The 19,826-nt window shown below is 46.6% G+C and overlaps 3 protein-coding genes and 1 pseudogene across 3 annotated transcripts; 1 reads left to right on the top strand and 3 right to left on the bottom strand.

The window, feature by feature from the left end:
* Positions 1-827: 827 nt before the first annotated feature.
* LOC125514662 (probable E3 ubiquitin-protein ligase WAVH2) lies at positions 828-4,768 on the top strand. The gene is made up of 4 exons (XM_048680002.1): positions 828-923; positions 1,025-1,578; positions 2,888-3,228; positions 3,350-4,768. The coding sequence occupies exons 1-4, from the start codon at positions 866-868 to the stop codon at positions 4,518-4,520; spliced, it is 2,124 nt and encodes a 707-aa protein (XP_048535959.1). The 5' UTR covers positions 828-865; the 3' UTR covers positions 4,521-4,768.
* Positions 4,769-6,408: 1,640 nt separating this feature from the next.
* LOC125515302 lies at positions 6,409-7,143 on the bottom strand. The gene has a single exon (XM_048680747.1). The coding sequence runs from the start codon at positions 6,826-6,828 to the stop codon at positions 6,409-6,411; it is 420 nt and encodes a 139-aa protein (XP_048536704.1). The 5' UTR covers positions 6,829-7,143.
* LOC125515301 lies at positions 7,143-8,946 on the bottom strand (annotated as a pseudogene).
* A 5,077-nt stretch (positions 8,947-14,023) lies between these two features.
* Positions 14,024-19,317, bottom strand: LOC125513429 (ruBisCO large subunit-binding protein subunit beta, chloroplastic-like). The gene is made up of 15 exons (XM_048678547.1): positions 19,148-19,317; positions 18,213-18,440; positions 17,995-18,120; positions 17,772-17,909; positions 17,575-17,670; positions 16,714-16,956; positions 16,373-16,607; positions 16,126-16,295; positions 15,853-15,930; positions 15,651-15,722; positions 15,262-15,366; positions 15,048-15,140; positions 14,873-14,965; positions 14,406-14,529; positions 14,024-14,326 (listed from the first exon to the last, which is right to left on the bottom strand). The coding sequence occupies exons 2-15, from the start codon at positions 18,420-18,422 to the stop codon at positions 14,313-14,315; spliced, it is 1,797 nt and encodes a 598-aa protein (XP_048534504.1). The 5' UTR covers positions 18,423-18,440; positions 19,148-19,317; the 3' UTR covers positions 14,024-14,312.
* Positions 19,318-19,826: the final 509 nt, after the last annotated feature.

Below are 19,826 nucleotides of genomic sequence, written 5' to 3'. Positions count from 1 at the left end.
GGCGGCCCTGGGAGCCTGCCCGCCACTGCTAGCCATTTTGCGTCCGCCGCTGCTTGTCATTCCTGCAGTAGTGGTTGATGTCCAAACACGCCTAAACATACAAGGGAGAAATGAACTTCGACCTTAAAAATGATCTTAGTTATTTGTTTAATTCATTTGTATATGCATTGTAGCCCGTAGCAGCGCATGGACCTACTACTAGTCCTTACTAATAGCAGAGCAAAAGGTACTATACATAGTTATGGGGTATCGTTTCAGTATGTACAATTAATTATTTCGTCAGTGCACTGAAAATCCGATGAGAATTCTCCGACACAACCAGCACATGCTTTGATAATACTCATCCTTTCCTTTTTTTGAACATCAGTATAGACACAAGCGCTCATATACGCACGCATACACTCACCCCTATGAACACACACATACCCTACCCGTATGAGCACCTCCGAAAGACTAAGCCAGCATATCATCTTGGAATTTACAAAATCACCATATGCACCTCGTCGTCGATGGGAACGTCTCCACCCACTGAATGTGCATTGTCGAAAATTCTGAAATAAATCCAGAAATAAATGCGAGCATCAAGATTTGAACCCTGGTGAGATGGGGATACTACAATCCCTCTAATCATTCAAGCACGGGTTGGTTCGCAAAGTCCGAAAAGGAAGTTGTGATGGAGAGCAAAGAAGATACCAAACTCCTGCTCCTACATTGGCATCCTCTCCCTTACTTCCCTCCGAAACCTCCGTTCCCTTGATGCCACTCCATCCTCTCCTATATATATTAACACGATATCAAATTGGCATTATTAAATTAGCTACTACACATCAGCTGGCTAGCAAGTAGGGGCTATCTCTCGCCCGGGATGTCCTTCCATTTTGACGATGAAGACCAGAACGTCCCTTATGCATATTATACACCAGGTGATTTTATTCCATTCAGTTTTTTATGGGAAGCATAAATAAAAGCATCATTTCATTCACTGACAAAATCTGCCAATCGATCGTCTTCCTGACTGACGCAGGGACCCTTCAGCGGGACACGGCCCAAAACGTATGGCTGGTGCCTCACACAGCAACGAACAGGGCGCCACTGCAGGAGCACAAGCAGCAGGTGCTGCTGGAGCTCATCGGCGCATCTTCCACCAGCGAACGCTCCGGGTTGGACCTCGTGGCTGTCCTCGACATCAGCTACAGCATGACGGGTGCGAACAGGCTCGGCAGGATGAAGACCGCCATGCAGTTCGTCATCAGGAAGCTCAGCCCCAACGACCGTCTCTCCATCGTCACCTTCTCCGACGACGCTCAGAGGCTGTGCCATCTTCGATCCATGACCCAGGCTTCAAAGGCACACCTAGAGGATCTCGTCGACGGCCTGGGAGTCATCAACATGACCAACATGGAAGCCGGCCTCAAGACTGGCCACCAAATCCTCGACGGCCGCCGTATCGCCCGCGGCCGCGTTGCCAGCATCTTTGTGTTGTCCGATGGGGACCAGAACAAAGGCGATGCTAGGACCGTTGATGTCAGCGATGTGGCGGTCTACACGTTTGGTTTTGGTGCAGACTCCAACCACAAGGTACATGAACATACTTGATCCTCCCTCCCTCAATTGATTGATTGATTGATTTGTTAGTAATTACTAGCAAAAAGGCCCGTGCTTTGCAACAGGAGAACAGAAATCCTCTCATATCGCTAGATGGGTGCGTGGCCGGTTGGCAGGTTATGAGATCGAACCCTTCCATGGGCAATTTTATTTTTTGCCAGCTCTTCGGACATGGGCCATAGTGCACCGACAAGTGGGCTTCCTCCGTTGGGCCAGAACGGGTGGCAACTAACTAAACAAAATAGCGTATGTGAAATTAATTGAAGTGGGACCAAACGGAGTGGGACGAAACCAGGAATATCACCTCCTTTTAATAGTAGGTATAGAATTAACAAGCACTGTGTCCCGCGCATTGCACGGGACACGTCGTCTCTAAGGGCCTCTTTGATTCAAAGGATTTTCATATAATTTCCTTTTGCGGGGATTTTCATAGAAATTTGAGAGTATTGGAATCTATAAAAAGAAAATCATATGTAAGTTTTTTTATTTGTATGATTGAATTCTATAGGGTTTTTTCCTCAGGATTTCTTTACACTACAGACAAACTTTTGTGCAATCCTGAAAAAAAAAATCCTATGAATAAAAAAAGGCTCATTTTTTTAGAATCGCATTAGTATATATTACTCCTTCGGTTTCCTCTGGCTATTGGATATATTCTTACACAAAATTGAAAGTTTAAATCACAATAAGACCAGTTTGAATCCTACGAATAAAATTGAAGCGCGTCAAACCTGTTTATGAAACCCGACAAGTCGATGGCTGAGATCAGCATAATGAGCCGTGCTGGGACTCATAGTTATCTAGAACTTGTGGATTTAGACATCAATATATATAGCCTTAAAAGGCCACTTTAAACCTAGAACTTGTGGATTTAGACATCAATATATATAGCCTTAAAAGGCCACTTTAAACACAATTTTTTTTTTCATTTTTCATTTGCTTAGTTAATATTATTGCTAAGTTGTCATTTGAGAAAAATCTACAAATATTATTTGTGCGTATCCCATCTAAATATAAAGAAGATATCAGTAGTCAGAGTTTCAGTAAATTAAATTCAACCACATATATACAAACCAGTATGTTCATACAAAAGTGGTTCCAATGATAATTACGGAGATGTGGGTACTCATATATAGAATCAACAAGAAATACTGAGATTTGATGGTCAAATGTTTTACTTTTGGTGAGAACTTCTAGACTATCTTATTTTCCGGTGAACGTGTCATATACACACTTTAGCATAATATAATAGAATTTAGTCCGCACGTATATTTGATGGAAGGTGCTGGGGGAGATCGCAATGAAGAGCAAAGGAGGAACGTTCAACTTCGTCGAGGACGGGGAGAGTATGAGCGAGCCGTTCTCGCAGATCCTGGGTGGCCTTCTCAGCATTGTCGTCCAGGACCTGAAGCTCACCGTGTCCCCAAAGCCAGGCGACTCCACGATAGAGAAGGTGAACGCCGGTCTCTACCAGCAGACCAAGGACACCAACACCGGCTCGGTAACCGTCAGCTTTGGCGATCTCTTCGCTGCAGAACTACGCAACATTATGATCGATGTCCTCCTCCCTACCGTCCACAGGAGTAAGAACGTGACGGTCATCATCGCCAGTTGCACATATAGGTATATAATACATATACTATCTATTACTGAAAATTAGTGCAAAGTTGAGTCACTTATTTTGGAACCGAGGGGTGTACATGTCTCCATTAGTTTGTCTACTAATACATTCACACATGTGCAGTATCAACGGAAAACCCTTCGTCTCCCATGAATTTAGGGTCACTATACGCCGCACCGGATCAGCTGACCCTTCGTCTCCAATTTCGGAGGCCGTGCTCACTGAGCAAGTCCGTCAAATCTACATAGAGGACTTACGGCAGGCGATTACACTGGCAGACAGCGTGGGCCTCCAAGGAGCCAATACCAAGCTGGTGGAAGCCAGGAACAACCTTCAACTTGAGCAGTCCAACTCCATGATTGACATCCTCAGGGCCCAGCTGGATAAGCTCATCGAGTTGATCAGCTCGGGAATGGGGTTGAAGGCTCTCCGCGCCTGCCTGCTGTCGATGATGATGTTGCATGGCCGCCAGCGCGTCACGGAGACAGGCCCCGTCATGGGCCACAAGCTCTACGTGACGCAGTTCACGGACATGTCCCGGAAGCAGGCCGGAGATCATGAGAAGGACCCCGCCAAGGTGCCGCCGCCAGCCTCTCAGGACGTCGAGCAGGCGAAGGTAGTAAGAGATCAGCAGGGCATCAAGAGGCCGCCAGCCGTGGTGGAGGCGGCCACCTGCAGCTGGAGGACCTGGTGGAGGGATCGGAAATCACATCACGAGAGCTCCAGGTGGGCGATGGTGATCCTGTGCACGGTGCTCGCCGTGGCCATGATCGTGATCGGCGTCACGCTGCTCGCCGTGTACCTCCTCAACATGCCCAAGATGCCATACCTGGTGGTCTCCGACGCGCAGCTGGGGGCGCTACGGTACGCCCAGCAGGACGGCACCATCCAGTACCTTCAGCTGCCTATCACCATCCTGGCCGAGAACAACAACTCCAAGGCGGATGCCACTTTCTCCCATGTCGACCTCGCCCTGCAATTCCACGGAGTCGACGTGGCTCTCCTGCGGACGCCAGCACCTTTCGTCGTGGCGGCGGAGAGCTCCCTCGCACTTCAGTACAACGTGGTGTCGACGGGACGGAGACTGGACCCAGCTGGGATGCGGTCCATGGACGAGTCGCTCAACGCCGGCATGGTGCCGTTCGACCTGCGGGGCAAGGCACGGGCGCGCTGGAAAGTGGGCATCTTCCTCAAGGCTCACTTTTGGACGCGCATCTCGTGCCGTCTACACTTCTTCTTCCCCGGCAACAGCACCGTCAAGCCCACCGATCTTCGCAGATGCCGCTCCAGGTAACCGTAGTCGATCGTCAGTACCGCTCCTCCTCTGCTAGCTCGCCGAGTGGATCCACTTGTATCGAACACAACACATATACATATAACCAATGTTGGTCAGTCAATTTAGCACGCATAAAAGACATTTGTAATTCAATTTTACTAGTCGTCACTATAGATTTTACATTCGCACGGGCTAGTCTATAGCACTCTAAAACATTTATTCATTTGTATTACAAACAATTATTGATGTTTTGTTTAACGCTTTCTTTTAAGATGGTCCCAAATGATATGAGCCGTCTATTTTTGTTAATCTAGCGGCTAATATTAGTCTTACCTCTTAAGAGGTAAGATGGTTAGGTACCATGTTGTTGAACCAACCCACAAGGGTTCAAGCTAGACTTAGCATTGGTACTCGCATTTTTATGAATTTATTTCAGCCTTTCCCGCGATGTTCGTTCAGTGGGAGCCCGTCGACTATGAAGATGTCTATAATGGTGATTTCGTCAATATCAAGGTATTGTGCCGGCTCAGTATCTCAGAGGTCCTCATAAGGGTAGGGTGTGCGTGCTTTCATAAGGGTAGGTGTATGTGGGCATCTGCGTTCTATTGTCTTAAAAAAATTGTACGTTTAAAATGGCCTTTGCACTCTTTCAAATAAGAGAGTAAATTATTGTGTCATTAAAGCACATATGTAAATATGGAAATTATTACAAAAAATAAATGAGCATTGCTGAAAATGGGACATATTAAGTGCCGGAAATTCGACAAAACAGAAATGAATCAACATTTCATCGAAACCTTGGCACTCATCTCCATTCCCTGTAAAAGAAGACAACAAACCACGAGCAAATACACCTGGCCCGTTCAACCAATAAAATCTATCATCTCCATCACCGGCCAACAAACCGCGAGAACGAGCATAGCAGAAGCAATGAATTTGTATCAATTACACTACATCGTCGATTGTATATGTACGAGGAGGAGTTCACCGAGATGTTTTGTACCTGCGGATGTTAGTGTGGCAGAGCTCGTAGAGCTGGAGGCCCGCCGGTAGAAGGGGCTGGTCGAGACGCCTGTGGAGGGGGCCGGGGCGCCGGTGTTGGAGGTGGTCGAGGCATCGGTGGAGAGGGGCAGAGGCGCCGGTGGATGGTGGTCGGGACGCTGATACGTCTTCGACGTATCTAGAAATTTTGATTGTTCCATACTACTATATTATCAATTCTATATATTTTATATGTAATTTTATATCATTTTTAAAATTAACCTATTAACCTAGTGACCAATGCCGGTTGTTGTTCTCTGTGTTTTTTGTTTTACAAAAAATCCCTACCAAACAAAGTCTAAACGCTACGGAACTTTTTAATGATTTTTTTTGGACTAGGAGCAACCTAGAAGCTTCGGGGGGCGCAACCGTCAGCATAGCCTATGCCAACGGTTTTTGGGTCTTTGTCGATGGCTTTTCGCCGTCGGCATATAAAGTGATTCCTTCAGTGCGTACTCAGAACGAACTTGCTTCTATGCGGACGTGGAGTTTCTACACCTGAGCTCATATGCTCCTGCTATGAACAGTAAAATAAATAAAATAGAAAAACATTTCGAAAAATTCTGAAATTTTTTTGTGGCATACTTTAAGAAATGTTTGTTGTGCATGCAAAATTTCGTCATGAAATGACATTGGTGGAAGGCATGGTAAAGAAACAAAAACGATACTCTGAAAATGTTACTTTCAAACGCATTTTGGAGCTCTGATTTTCAAACAGAATGAACGCAAACAACTTGAGATCCCGGGGACACAGGAGCAGACTCGACCGGCCACACGCTGGCACGCACGCCGACCGTTATTTATTTTGGAAAAGAAACGAGCTAGCTTAAGCTCACCACGAGAAAAGGCTACTATTATTCCATGGCTATGTTGCCGGTGCCGAGGCCAAGCTGGGGCTGGGCTTCGCTGTCCTTCTTCTGTGGTTCTTGACGCCGCGGAGGATCCCATTCCTGCCGTCGCCGGCGAGCCTACCATGACCGGCGTGGCACTCCTCCACGCAATCGAAGAACTGCCCGAGCCTGGGAAAATAACGAGTTTGCTCCCTGCAGCAGTCCTCGCACGGGTCCGTATTTTTCATCGGCTGTGCTCGTGCGACAGCCTCATGGTGCTGCACCTGTGCCCCCGCCGGGACATCAACCGCTCCTCGGCTTGCTTCTTCATCTTGTGCCATTGTTTCCCATCCTGGGTGCCCACCAGACTGGCACGGGAGCAGGCAGGCTGCGTACTTGGCCGGAAAATCTCGAGCATGCCTTCTGCAGTAAGCCTCGCACGGGTCGGTTTTCATCGGCTGTGCTCCTGCAGCAGCCTCGTGCTGCACCTGCGCCTCCCGGACATGAACCGCTCCTCTTGGCGCTTCTTCTTTTTGTGTTGTTGATTCCCCGGCCCCGCCGACGGCAAGCTTATGATTATGATGCACGGGCGCTCCGGTCCGGCAGGTAAAGAGGCACGAGTCGTAATCCTCCACCCGGTCACGGCAGAAGAAAACGCATCTGTCCGGGATCTTCACCGCGGCCGCCTTTGGGATATCAACTGCCCCTCCGGTTTCTTCTTCTTCATCTGCCGGGTATTCACCGCCGGCAAGCTTAAGATGCAGAGGCGCTCATTGGACATAGGCCCCAATCAAGCAGAGCTCGACGCAGTCGTCATGGTCCGGCTGTGGCCAGTAACGGCAGAATTCATCGCATATACGTGGGTCAACCGCCGCCACCGCCGCCGTCGCCCTCAGGGCATCAACTCCTCCTCCGCTTGCCTCTTCTGATCCCCCACCGCCACCGGCAAGCCTAAGATGCGGCCCAAACCGGCAGCGGCGGATGCACCAGTCAATGTGCTCGTGGTTATGGCAGAAGTCCTGGCATGCATGCATCTGAGAGCCGCGCCGCCACGACATCAGCTCCTCCTCCTCCTCCTCCTCTTGCTTCTTCATGTGTCGCCGATTCCCTGCCGGCAAGCTTAAGATGAAGAAGCGCACTAAGCCGGCAGCTATCGAGGCACCGCTGGTACTTCACCCAGTCCGCCCGCTGGTCACGGCAGAACACTTCACACGGGGACGGGGCCGGCGCCTTCAGGACACCAACTGCTCCACCGCTTGCTTCGTCTTCTTCATGCGTTGTTGATTCCCCGCCGGCCCGACGCAGATGCAGGGTTGCTCGTCGGGCATATCGATAGCCATTGCAGCAGGCCATGAAGTTCGGTTTGCCATGGCAGAGGGCGACGCATTTCGCCGGCCGTGCAACCTCAAGCTGAAATCTGCACCGACGGACGCAGCCCAAGAAATGGGTCTTGCCACGGCAGTCCTCGGAGGAGAAATCTGCCTCCGCCGCCACGAGGAGAAGCCCGGCGACGAGCAGGCCGGCGCACCACACAACGCCACGCTTTGTGGAACCCATACCCTTAGCCACCATTGCTAGCTGAGTGGTACTAGCTACCTGGCTCTACAAAGAAGTTAGCAACACCGGCAGGTTTGGCACTACTTATAGAGTAATCCGTAGAGTGCCCACACCGTCGATCTATTAAGAATTTTAGATCAGATCCGACCTCTGCGCGTGTGAAATTCAGAATCAACTTGCTTTTTGTCTTGTATAGATATGTTTATCGGTTTATCCACTTGCTAGATTAGATTAGAAGAACTGTGCAGCATGTGTCCCAGTCTTAGGGACACAGTGATGCAGATGCATGTGCATGTAAGTAGCTTCAAAATCAACTAGGTACTCATCGCTAGATTAGATTAAAACAAACTAATTTAAGCTTGATCTTACGAGCAAATATAATAGTAGGGTGATGTAAGGAAGCTATAAGTATTTATATATTATATTCCTGCTGAGTTTAAGGATAGAGAAGATGAGGGAGAAGAGAAGTAGGTATCAAATTAGCAGTCAGCTATAGCATGAGCTTCAAGAAACATTGTGAAGAGGTAGGTTGGGTAGTGATGAAGCAGTGAGACATTATAACTAACTATATATAGGTTGGCTTTTAGGTTGGCTATAGATGACGATGACATGTCAGCTCTTAGGTCGGCTATAGATGAACTGTGCAGCATGTGTCCCTGTCTTAGGAGTAGATAGAGCCGGCAGCTGGCTTTACTATTAACTGTACTCTAATGGATTTGGTCAATCGGTACTGACAAGTTGCGCAATTGATGCTCCTTGATCGCATCCATATAGATTCAGCAGATCGATTGGTTCAGCCAACTGATGCTATTAGCAGCATAACTATCATGGTGTCCCTTGCAAGTGTGAGGGCATTGTTTCTTGTTTTAGGTCAGATCCGACCTCTACGCGTGTGTAAATCAGAATCTACTTGCTTCTATATATGTAGTATAAAACTATAAATACCTTTATCCACTTGCTTTAGAATCCACTATTAGATACTCCTCGACTTGATTAGATTAAAACAACTGTGCGCACCTTCTTGTCCTTTCTTAGAGAGACACACAGATGTAGATATATACGCAAGTCTCTGTTTGGTTTTATTAGTCCCAATCGTATTTCGGATCAAACTTTAACCACATATTTGATTAGCAAAAATGTTAATGCATGCAACAAAAATTATATTGTTGTATTCATATTTGAATGTAATTTTCAATGATAATGGTGTTCTTATGTATAACTTCTATTTTACAAGTTTAATCCATGATCAAAATATGACCTATAATACGAAAAGGACTAGTAAACCAGGACATACGTGGTTTCAGAACCTGTTCCTCACTAGATTAGATTAAAAAAAGCTAGCTTACACTCAAGAGCAACTCCAACGGGCCGACCCAAACGGACGGCGATTTCGTCTGCTTTTTATCCGTTTGGGTCGGCAGGCCGCCCGGCATCCGCCCTGTGTGCAGGCGTGGCCGCCCAATTTTGCATTGCATTCTCACATATGGTGAAATGAAAATTTAACAAACAAAATAGTCCGCCCAAATAAATAGTATAGTTTACAGGTCAAATAAAAATAAAAATGTTTCACATAGTTTTGCAAAACGAATAAAAAAGATACATCTATTGGTTGCCAATATGAGTCCACATATGCTCAACCAAATCATTTTGCAGTTGCACGTGAGCTTCCCAATCACGCATGTCTTCATGAAACTGAGTAAACTGCTCAAATGTTGTCGCTACTCCATGCTCAGGCACAACATTCTCACCCTGAAACTAGAAGCCTTGATCGTACAGACGTTCCGGGCGCTCGTCTTCTACTATCATGTTGTGCATGATCACACAAGCAGTCATCACCTCCCATAGTTTCTGCGTGCTCCAAGTATTAGCAGGATACCGAACGATGCCCCATCGAGATTGCAAAACACCAAAGGCACGCTCGACATCCTTTCTAGCACTCTCTTGCTCTTGGGCAAATCTTTTCCTTTTCTCTCCGACAGGGTTGGGTATTGTCTTGACAATAGTGGTCCACTAAGGATAGATACCGTCACCCAGATAATACCCTTTGTCGTAGTTGTGGCCGTTGACAGTAAAGTTCACCGGTGGGATGTTGCCTTCGGCAAGCCTAGCAAACACCGGCGAGCGCTGAAGCACGTTGATATCATTGTGTGATCCAGCCATGCCAAAGAAAGAGTGCCAGATCCAGAGATCTTGAGACGCCACGGCCTCTAGTATGACAGTGCAAGCCCTGACATGTCCCTTATACTGCCCTTGCCAAGCAGAAGGGCAATTCTTCCACTCCCAGTGCATGCAGTCTATGCTGCCAAGCATCCCCGGGAAGCCCCTGCTAGCATTCATCGCCAACAAACGGGTTGTATCTTCAGCTGTCGGCTCTCTCAAGTACTCGGGGCCAAACACAGCAATCACAGCCTTGCAAAACTTATACAGGGACTCTAGGCATGTAGACTCGCTCATACGGACGTACTCGTCAATGAGATCACCGGGCACTCCGTATGCAAGCATTCGGATGGCGGCAGTGCATTTCTGATAAGAGGAGAAACCAATCTAGAAACCAATCTTGCCGACGGCATCCTCTTTGCACTCGAAGTAGTCATCATAGCCGACCACTCCCTCTCTAATACGGTTGAAAACATGCCTACTCATACGAAACCGGCGGCGAAATTTGTGATGTTTGAACAATGGGTTTGTTGTATCAAAGTAGTCCTTCCAGAGAAGGAAATGCCCGCTCTCCCGGTTATGATTCAACGCCGGAAGGTGGCCCGGAATGGAGCCACGGAACAACGAACGCTGGTTGTTGAGGTGGTGATGGACCAACATAGCAGCCAATATCTCCTCCTCGTCGTCGGACGAATCGTCGGAGTCGCAAAGGAAATTGTGGAAAAAGAACTCGTCGGCGGAGTCCATTTTCGTACCTTGGCAAATTGTCGAATAGCTTGCGGGCGTCGAAGAAGGAGACGGCCAGCGAGGGGAGACGCGGTGCCCACAGACCAGCTAGCTGCCCGGCCGGCGTCCGACGAGGGTGACGGCGTCCGACGAGCGTGTCGGTCGTCTGTGGCTGGGGCGGCGAGGCGTCTTTTTGGTCGCGGGGCGGCTGGGCATGGGGGAAACAGCGGCGAGGAACCAGCTTGCTCCCCGGCGGCAGCGGGCGACTGGGGGCAGGGGCGGCTGGGGGGGGGGCGGTGGCTGGAAGAGTCGCCGCAAAAATGGGCGGCGGCGTCGGTGACGGAGGAGGCGGGGGCGAGGGTTGCTTGTTGGCTGAGGGGAGGGAAGACCAATGTGCCACAGACGAGCGGGCCCGGGGACAGGAGTAGGCGAGCAAGCACGCGTCCGTCGCGTGTCCGCGCCGACGCAAATCAGGCTCAAAAATGGGTCGGGAATGGGTCGCCCGCGGACGAAAAACGGACGCGCGTCCGTTTGGGTCGGCGCGTTGGGCCGCATTTTCTATCCGTGCCGACCCAAACGGACGGCCACAGACGAAATGGGTCGCCCCATTGGAGTTGCTCTTAAATGTATAGTCTCAAGATGATGCCTCGCATGCCATGTAGGATCGGAGATGACGTAAAGCAGGTTCGGATAGGGAAGCGGGATCCTCTACAAGAGGCGGGTGCTTGAAAAGAAAAAGTGTGGTCCGGTGACAAAAGCTGAAAAGATTGGAGTGAAAAATAGAGATGCATTTGTACTAAAGTCTTTATTTTTTATTTCTTAATAAGGCCCACTAGTAATAGCTTGCATTAAAGAAAGATAAATTAATATAGATGTCTTAAATTACTTTTTATCATGAAGCATATGTATTCATATGCCACCATTGTACATGCCCTAATGGGTTCAGTCAACCGGTACAGACTATCTACTAGATTCCAACTGCCCCTCTGATGAGACAAGATCCGACATGTGCGCGCGTGCAACTCAGAATCAACTTATTTTCATGTATATCTACTTATCGTTCTGCTATTTGTATATTCACTTGCTACAAAATCAAGAATCAACTATTTTCGTTTCTAAATATAAGTCTTTTTAGAGATTCAAAAATGAACTACATGTGGAGCAAAATAAATAAGCTTATATTCTAAATATGTCTATATATATTCATATGTAGTTTATATTGAAATCTCTACAAAGATTTATATTTAGAAACGGAGAGAGTAGCAGGTACTCCTCCTCCTCATGCACGGCTAATTCATCCGTGCATTTAATTGCTTCGGTAAACTACCTGCGATATCAATGTTCCTCGTTCTTGGTTAGACTGGGAGTAGGTAGTACTAACATGTATCCTCATGCAATATAATGCCAACTAGGCATATTACTAAATGAGGAAATAGATGATGGTGGGAGTAACATAGACTCATAAATGTGTTATGAGTCTACAAGCTAATAAATACAATCATCTATATGCATGACACTAGTCCAAATTACTTTCCACTATGACTAGCCTTACATGGCCCTGCACTAGCCTAACTTCTAGTCGAACTCCACTACACTACACAGGGAACGTATCCGGTGCACCAACACTTGTGATGCTACACATACCCGTGGTTTTCACTTTTAGTGAGATGCCGTTGAATAAACCGAATCTCAATGATCTCAGTAGATATCGGAGTATTTATCTTTTGGTCAAAATGTTTCAGCCATTTTAGTAGCACAAAAAGAAATACAAAATCAAAATATTTTTAAATTTCCAATTATTTGATTGAATTTCAAGTGAATGGTTGGGTCTTCTGGCTGAACTGGAAATTACAATTTGATCCGGAACCACTTCACTAGTGTCCTTCCTCTCGGTGTCTCCTTTCCCATGGAATCACTCTAAATTTCAGTGATTTGGGCACTTGGTAATTTTTTTCTAAGCTGGATCCGTTCCCTACGTGTATAAAGCAATGAAGTCTCTAGTCTGACTCCACCATATTATAAAACAACTTCTAATTAAGTGGACTCAAACATGGCCATGTATGTACGTTACCACAGCAGCCACCCATGCATGTGTGCAAGTTAACTTGTTATAGACATTGTAAAAAAAATCAAAAACATTTTTGAAATATGTAACTTCTTTAAAATCCATAAGCATTTAAAAAATCATCAACATGTTTAATTTTGTGAACATATTTATTAATTCGTGAATTTGTGTATAATTCTGTTTTTTAAACGAAGTATGAATTTTTAGCAAGCAGCTGATGGTTTTTCTAGGCAAGCTCCAGTAGAAAATAGAGCGGAATGAGTCAAGCGACGCTATTGGGTCTCCTAGTTATCTCGAAGTTGAGGTGATTTATTACTATTTTCGAGGCAATGGGGGCCCATCGTATTTGTTCGGCTAAGAGAACCACCCGACACAGCAAACCAGGCCTCGCACATCAGACAAGCCCAACAGGCCCACTGCAGTCACAGTCGCTTAGCCCAGGTGCTAGGGTCAAATCCCCGGCCGTTACGTATGTTTGGTTGAATTAAGGTGGAGGGTGGCTGACATGGAGTTTCTACTCCGATCTCAAATGCTCCTTTACGACAGTAGAATCGAAAAAATAGTAAAAAAATAAAAGAAATTGGTAAACTTTGACAAATGTTTTGTATGCTTGTAAATTTCAGCACAAAATGGCATTATTGGAACAAAACCGACATTCCAAAAACGCTAGTTTTGAAAACAATTTGTGGTGCTGAATTTTGTTTTTTACCACGCCTTCCACAGATGTCATTTTGTGTTGAAATTTTACAAGCATACACGATATTTGTCAAAGTTTGATTTTGATTTTTTACTTTTTTTTTATTTTACCATAAGGGAGTATTTGAAATCAGAGCAGAATAGGACTTTCAGCCGTTACGCTCAATTTCCCTGTTGTTTTCTCCTTTTCCCAGCCCAGCCAAAGGATTCGTCCTTGCGTCGGCGCAACTTCTCGCACCGCAGCGGGTGCTATACTTTTTTTCCTTCCGCGTTAGGAGCCAAAGTGTGCTGTATAAACGCCGCCGCTACATGATTACTATTTTCTTAAGCGCCCGTGGAAGTGCCCAGGCATTGGACATGCCCTTGCATGTTGGCGACCAAACAAGAGCATCATCGTTCCATATATATGGAACAACAGCCAGCTACCCCAAGCCTAAGCAATAAATTAATTGACTGGGAACATCACTAATAAATTACCTACGCCTACAAATACACTGTTCACTTCCTCGCAAAATAAATAGTGTTCACTTTCTTTCAGGACTAGACTGCTAGTGTAATAAAAATTTGAAGAAGACTCACGTTCCGACTTTTGGTTCGCGACAATAGCACCAGAAATTTAGTTTCCGGCGTCGACCCGCGACACAATAGGGGTACACTTCTTTTCTCAAAGTATGACCTCGGACGCAGCATGCTGCCCAAGGGACACCAGAACAGCGCTACTGGCTCTTCTCACAGATTTTAGAACCCGTAACCTGAAGACAGTATCAAAACAAGTTAGACATGACAACTATTGTATTGACGGCGAGCACATAATTTGTTGTCTCTGCATACCTGAACCAGCCATTGGGTTCGCAGCAGGTGCCTGCTCAGATTCCTTGATGTCGACCACGACGGCGTCTGAGGTGATGAAAGTCTTGGCCACCGATGCGGCATGCTCCAAGCAGCACCTCACGACCTATTTTGTGAGAAATCAGGTTAGCTTATGGGCCCACTGCTCGTTAAGAGAATGGAAGGTGGTGACAAATATTCCAGGGACAGAGCAACACAAGATCTCCTCAAACTGGTCATCTCTTTAGTCTATGGGTGATCATGGTTAATGTTTCAATACGATTGCATATAAGGCTGACGGCGTACATAAGGAAAACTCAATCTAGTCATTTCCAGCAAAATATAATACGTAGTAGACTTTTGGGGTGTTTGAAATACTTTTCGCTCACTTGCATAACACAATTGTTACAAAGAAAGATTTAGTTTGGGAAAAAAGTCAAGACAAAGGTGTCAACACAATTTGCTCGTACCTTGGTGGGATCAATAATACCAGCAGCCATCAAATCCTCATACTTCCCTGTAGCGGCATTGTAACCGTACCTGAAGTTATCATTCACAAGGACCTGGACGCAGGCAGGCTCAAATTAGAAACGCACGAGCTGCTGGGTATCAGGTTCATTTAAGAGAAGAATTCTGAATCCAAACCTTTTCGGTAACCACGCTGCCATTAACACCAGCGTTTTTGGCAATCAGTTTAAGTGGATAACTCAAGGATTTCCTAACAATTTCAGCGCCGACCTTGAAAAGGCAAACAGACAATTAGTTCATTTTGATTAAGGAAAACAGCACCTCAGAACCCAAAAAGAGCATTCAAATGATGAGACTTCAAGAAAGAGCATCTCATTTGCCTTTTCCATACCTTCTGTTCATCATTCTCAAGGGTTTCTTTAATGGCATCAACTTTTGAGGCAAGCCTTAAAAGGGTACAGCCACCACCGACAACAATACCTTCCTCGACAGCCGCCTGTCCACAAAAGAATACAGTCAATTAAGAAGCAATTATTACATACTCCCTCCGTCCGGAAATGCTTGTCATAGATATGGATGTATCTAGATGTATTTTAGTTTTAGATACATCCATTTTCATCCATTTCAATGACAAGTAATTCCGGACGGAGGGAGTATACAGTTTGGCGTAAAATTAAAATCAACACAATACTACACTGCACCAGAAGGCTCTCTGAATGAGATCACACAGATACACAAGTCCCAAAGATCAATCAGATTTGCACCAGGAGAAAGCATTACCTTTGTTGCATTCAGTGCGTCTTCAACCCTCAATTTCTTTTCCTTTAGCTCAGTTTCAGTCTGTGCTCCAACCTACAAATCAAGATGTATAAATTTATAGCTGTTATATCATGCTAATGCAGACTAGTGAACTACCAGGTTCTTTTCTGCAATTGCGGCCTGTTGCGTCAGTTGGCAGCTTAACGTGAAACAACAGAAGTACCTGAATAACAGCAACACCACCGGATAGTTTAGCTATCCTCTCGTTTAGCTTTTCTTTTTCATATTCCTGTTCAGAAGCCTGAAAGTCAAAGATAAAGGTTGGACAAAAACATTAGTTAAGGCATTCATCCACCCTTAAAGTGGCATGCACAAGACAAATTGTTGAAGCTATGTAGACAGGAAAATAGGCAGCAAAAAGAGAGAAAAAAGAGAGAGTTTTAAATAGGATATGGAAAACTGGAAAGAGAGGATTTTAAGTTTAAACTATAGAGACCTCAATTTGGTTCCTGATTTGTGTAACCCTTTTGGTTACTTCCTCCTGCGTAGTGCCATCTCCAACAATTGTCGTCGAATCCTTAGTAATTACAACCTTGGCGGCATTTCCAAGGACTTCTTTGTCTGCTTTGTCCAGGGACAGTCCAATTTCTTCTCTGATGACAGTGCCTGGGCGAATAATGGCATTTATAGGTGAACCAATATAACAATGGGACACATCATATTGCACCAAAGATTAAATTTACCTCCTGTCAGAGTAGCGATATCATCCAGGTATTGACTCTTGCGCTCTCCAAAACCAGGGGCTTTAATAGCAGCAATCTTCAGTGCACCTCTAAGCCTATTGACCACAAGAGTTGCAAGAGCTTCCTGCTCAATATCCTCTGCGATTATTAGAATTGGATATCCACCCTTAATAGCGTCCTCCAGAAGAGTGATGAGATCTCGGGCATTGTTAATTTTCTTGTCCACAAGAAGCAGCTGGGTAATGGGAAAAAAACATCAGCTCAATAGCATAGGACTCATGGAGATGTTGATTACTGAAATTTAAGTAGACAAGTTGGCAAAAAGCTATAGAGAATCAGACCTTGCAATTCTCATACTCAACTGACATTTTTTCACTGTCAGTTACAAAGTAAGGAGAAATATAGCCGCGGTCGAATTGCATCCCTTCGACCACATAGAGGTTGTTTTCAGCACTCTTGCCTTCTTCAAGTGTAACCACCCCCTGACGCCCAACCTTGCTCATAGCATCAGCTATCATGTTACCAATTTCGTAGTTATTTCCAGCGCTTACTGCAGCAACATCAGCAAGTTCGCTATCTTCAACCTGCAGTACGGAGTGCAATTCAATATGTTCAAACTTTGAATATTTGGAATAGAGAGTACTGGAATTGAAAATCAGTATATATGATCCCAATGGCAAGTAGTGCTTCTGAAAATAACTAGTATATATGATCATCAGGCGTTCAAAACAACAGCTAGAAAAGAGATATGGTAGACTGCACACCATATACCTTTCAGAAGAATTGATGAAAAATATAGAAATGTTGATACAGAACAGAGCATGTATATTTGAGAGAAACTGGGATGTGCTGCTAGCGGGTTGCGGCACGGTTTCACTAGCACACTCTGCAAACATGGTGATGTCATATTGAACACCAATTGCTCTCAACTTATTCATCTAATTGATTTATACATTTAAACACATAGACAAGCTTAGTCCACATTTATCTGTATTAAGAAAGTAGCTATTTAGAAGTGAATCAGCCATCTCATTTATAAGTAGCATAGTGAGCAAAAGTCACCAGAATCAGATGCATGCTAATATTGAATTACAAGATTGGTTTACTATTTGTGATTGCGGAATGGCAGGCCAGAGGGGCATAATACTGAATTTAGAATGTATGTATTTCCAGAACGGAATAACAGAGCAGTAAGATCTAACCTCCTTGGACATCTTTCGAAGTTCACTGACAAGTGCTTTGGTTGTTTTCTCAATACCACGGGCAATCTGTACTGGATTAGCACCGGCAGCTACAATCTGCAGAAAGTAATTAAACAAACTGAAGATTATGTCCAGAACTGAATGAGAGCACTAATGCTATAAACTGTAGCAAGACCCATGGTTTCATATTGCTGTACCTTAACACCCTCGGCAATCATCCCTTGAGCAAGGATGACAGAAGTGGTTGTCCCATCACCAGCCAAATCATTGGTCTTAGCAGCAGCTTGCCTGACCAATTTAGCTCCAATATTTTCAACAGGGTCCTCCAGCTCAACCTGATCCAGAAGCCAATCATCATAAGAAAAGTTCACAGTCCACAGGATAAGAAATGATGTGCTAAATCTCCTGGCAGAACAGTACCTCTTTTGCCACCGTAACGCCATCGTTGACAATTCTAGGTGACCCATACTTGCTCTCAAGGACGACATTCCGCCCTTTAGGCCCAAGAGTAACTCCAACCAGATCGGCAAGCTTATTGACTCCAGTCTGATCACAGGCAAAGATTAAGTCAGCAAGTAAGCATCACAAACTGAAAGGACGCAGCGGCATATGAACGATGGCATGGCGATTTGACTCACTTGCAGCTTCTTGATAGCCGACCCATCCTTGTTGAAATACAGCTCCTTTGCAGCGTTCACTCGGAAACTGCACTTTCTCCCTGGCCTGGCCCTCTGGGGCAGCGAGACCAACGGGGGCGAAACGAGGGAGAGCTGCTTCCTGGTCGCGAATCCGGAAGGAGCGGCAGCCTTGAGGCCACACGAGGAGGCGGCCCCAAACGGTGAAGCCATACCGTCTTAATGCTATGTCTGCACGAAATCCAAACAGTTTGTATCAGCATAGATTCAACACGAGAACAGAAACAGTAAGATGATAATACAAGGTGCATAAGTCAAACTGGGCAGCTAAAGCAGAGACGAGAGAAGCTCTGTTTTCTGCAGAACAAGCAGAGTGATTATCCGCCACAACAATTAGGACACCAGTCCACGCCGAGCAGATGCCCACGTTTCCACTGGCCGTGTGGCCTAGCATCGACTGTACCGTATGTATGGCGGTGTGATCTGACACTGCATTCTGGTCCGACATGTGTGCAACTAATTAAGCCCTGATTTGGCCCTTGTGTTGTGCTATAGCCGAGTGATCCGGCTGGTCCGCCTGTAACTAATCAAGCCCTGATCGATCCGGTGCCCTCGGCGGCCTAACAATCAGAAGAAGACGCAGGGACACGGCGATGCGGACCCCCAAGACATTCAGGGTAAAATCGACTAGGAACGGCGAAAAATCCCCTGCCCTGCCCTGCTCTGCTCTGGTTAGTGATTGGAACATAGATAAACCCAACAAGAACAGGCAGGGGGTGTAATAAGAACTGAATACTACCACTACCACCGCCGCCGCAATAGGATCCGATCCGCGCGCGACCTGTCGCCGTCAGCTCCGGCAGGTTCGAAACTACTTGTAGAGGGACTCGGCACGAACAGCAGAGAGATGGGGGGAGAGGGGGTCGACCCGTCCATACCTGAGGTGGTTGAGGAAGAGGAGGCTGGACTGGGTGCGTCGGCCGATCTCGCCGGCGGCTAGGGTTTAGCGGCGGTTTACCTTTTCTTTTCCGGTGTGACGACTCCGATCTCTCTCTGTCTCGGGGCTTAAAAATAAAGGGAGCGGCGGAGGAACCAACGGCGACCGCGACGGGCAGAGGCAGGTGGGTTGAATGCTGCTGACAGGTGGGGCCCGCTGGGCCGGAGAGCGTCTTTGTGCACTCTGCTTCGCTTTGCGTGGTAGGTGGGCAAAGAATGTGCTCGCGGCTCGTGGCAGAATGTAAAAGTTTGGGCAAATTCATGTAAGTAATTAGGGCATCTCCAGCCGTTCGGCCCCCCAGGGCGCCTAAATAGAGCGGCCTGGGGGCGTGCCGGCGCTAGTTCGGCTTCTGGGGGCGACCTAACTCCCAGTCACACCCCCAAGTGCCGGCCCCAGGATGCGGGAAATTTGAACTAGGTCGTTCCCGCTCACAAAAGACGCCACAAAATCCAGCGATCGGACGTAGTCTGGCGTTACAAAAAACAGAGCGCCGCACGCCACAAGTTCGCGGGCGCAACGAATCACTCGGCGGGGTCGGCTCCAGGCGTTGGCAGAGTCGGCGTGCGCGGGCTCGGCGGTGTCGGAGCTGCTTCGGTGCTGGGCTGTGTCGGCGCGGCTTC

The sequence above is a fragment of the Triticum urartu genome, chromosome 6, assembly GCF_003073215.2.
Source record: "Triticum urartu cultivar G1812 chromosome 6, Tu2.1, whole genome shotgun sequence".
Taxonomy (NCBI): domain Eukaryota; kingdom Viridiplantae; phylum Streptophyta; class Magnoliopsida; order Poales; family Poaceae; genus Triticum; species Triticum urartu.
The sequence above is the reverse complement of the archived record's forward strand: the minus strand, read 5'-3'. Positions and strand labels throughout refer to the sequence as shown.

What these genes read in the sequence shown, in the direction of transcription:
- LOC125513429 (XM_048678547.1), bottom strand. Translation starts at nt 18,422, where the DNA reads ATGGCTTCACCGTTTGGGGCCGCCTCCTCGTGTGGCCTCAAGGCTGCC. An exon ending in TTGAGAATGATGAACAGAAG is followed by an intron (nt 15,141 to 15,261) that starts GTATGGAAAAGG and finishes TGCCTTTTCAAG; the next exon opens with GTCGGCGCTGAAATTGTTAG. An exon ending in GCAGCGTGGTTACCGAAAAG is followed by an intron (nt 14,966 to 15,047) that starts GTTTGGATTCAG and finishes GCCTGCGTCCAG; the next exon opens with GTCCTTGTGAATGATAACTT.
- LOC125514662 (XM_048680002.1), top strand. Translation starts at nt 866, where the DNA reads ATGTCCTTCCATTTTGACGATGAAGACCAGAACGTCCCTTATGCATAT. An exon ending in TTATGCATATTATACACCAG is followed by an intron (nt 924 to 1,024) that starts GTGATTTTATTC and finishes TGACTGACGCAG; the next exon opens with GGACCCTTCAGCGGGACACG. An exon ending in ATCGCCAGTTGCACATATAG is followed by an intron (nt 3,229 to 3,349) that starts GTATATAATACA and finishes ACACATGTGCAG; the next exon opens with TATCAACGGAAAACCCTTCG.
- LOC125515302 (XM_048680747.1), bottom strand. Translation starts at nt 6,828, where the DNA reads ATGAAAACCGACCCGTGCGAGGCTTACTGCAGAAGGCATGCTCGAGAT.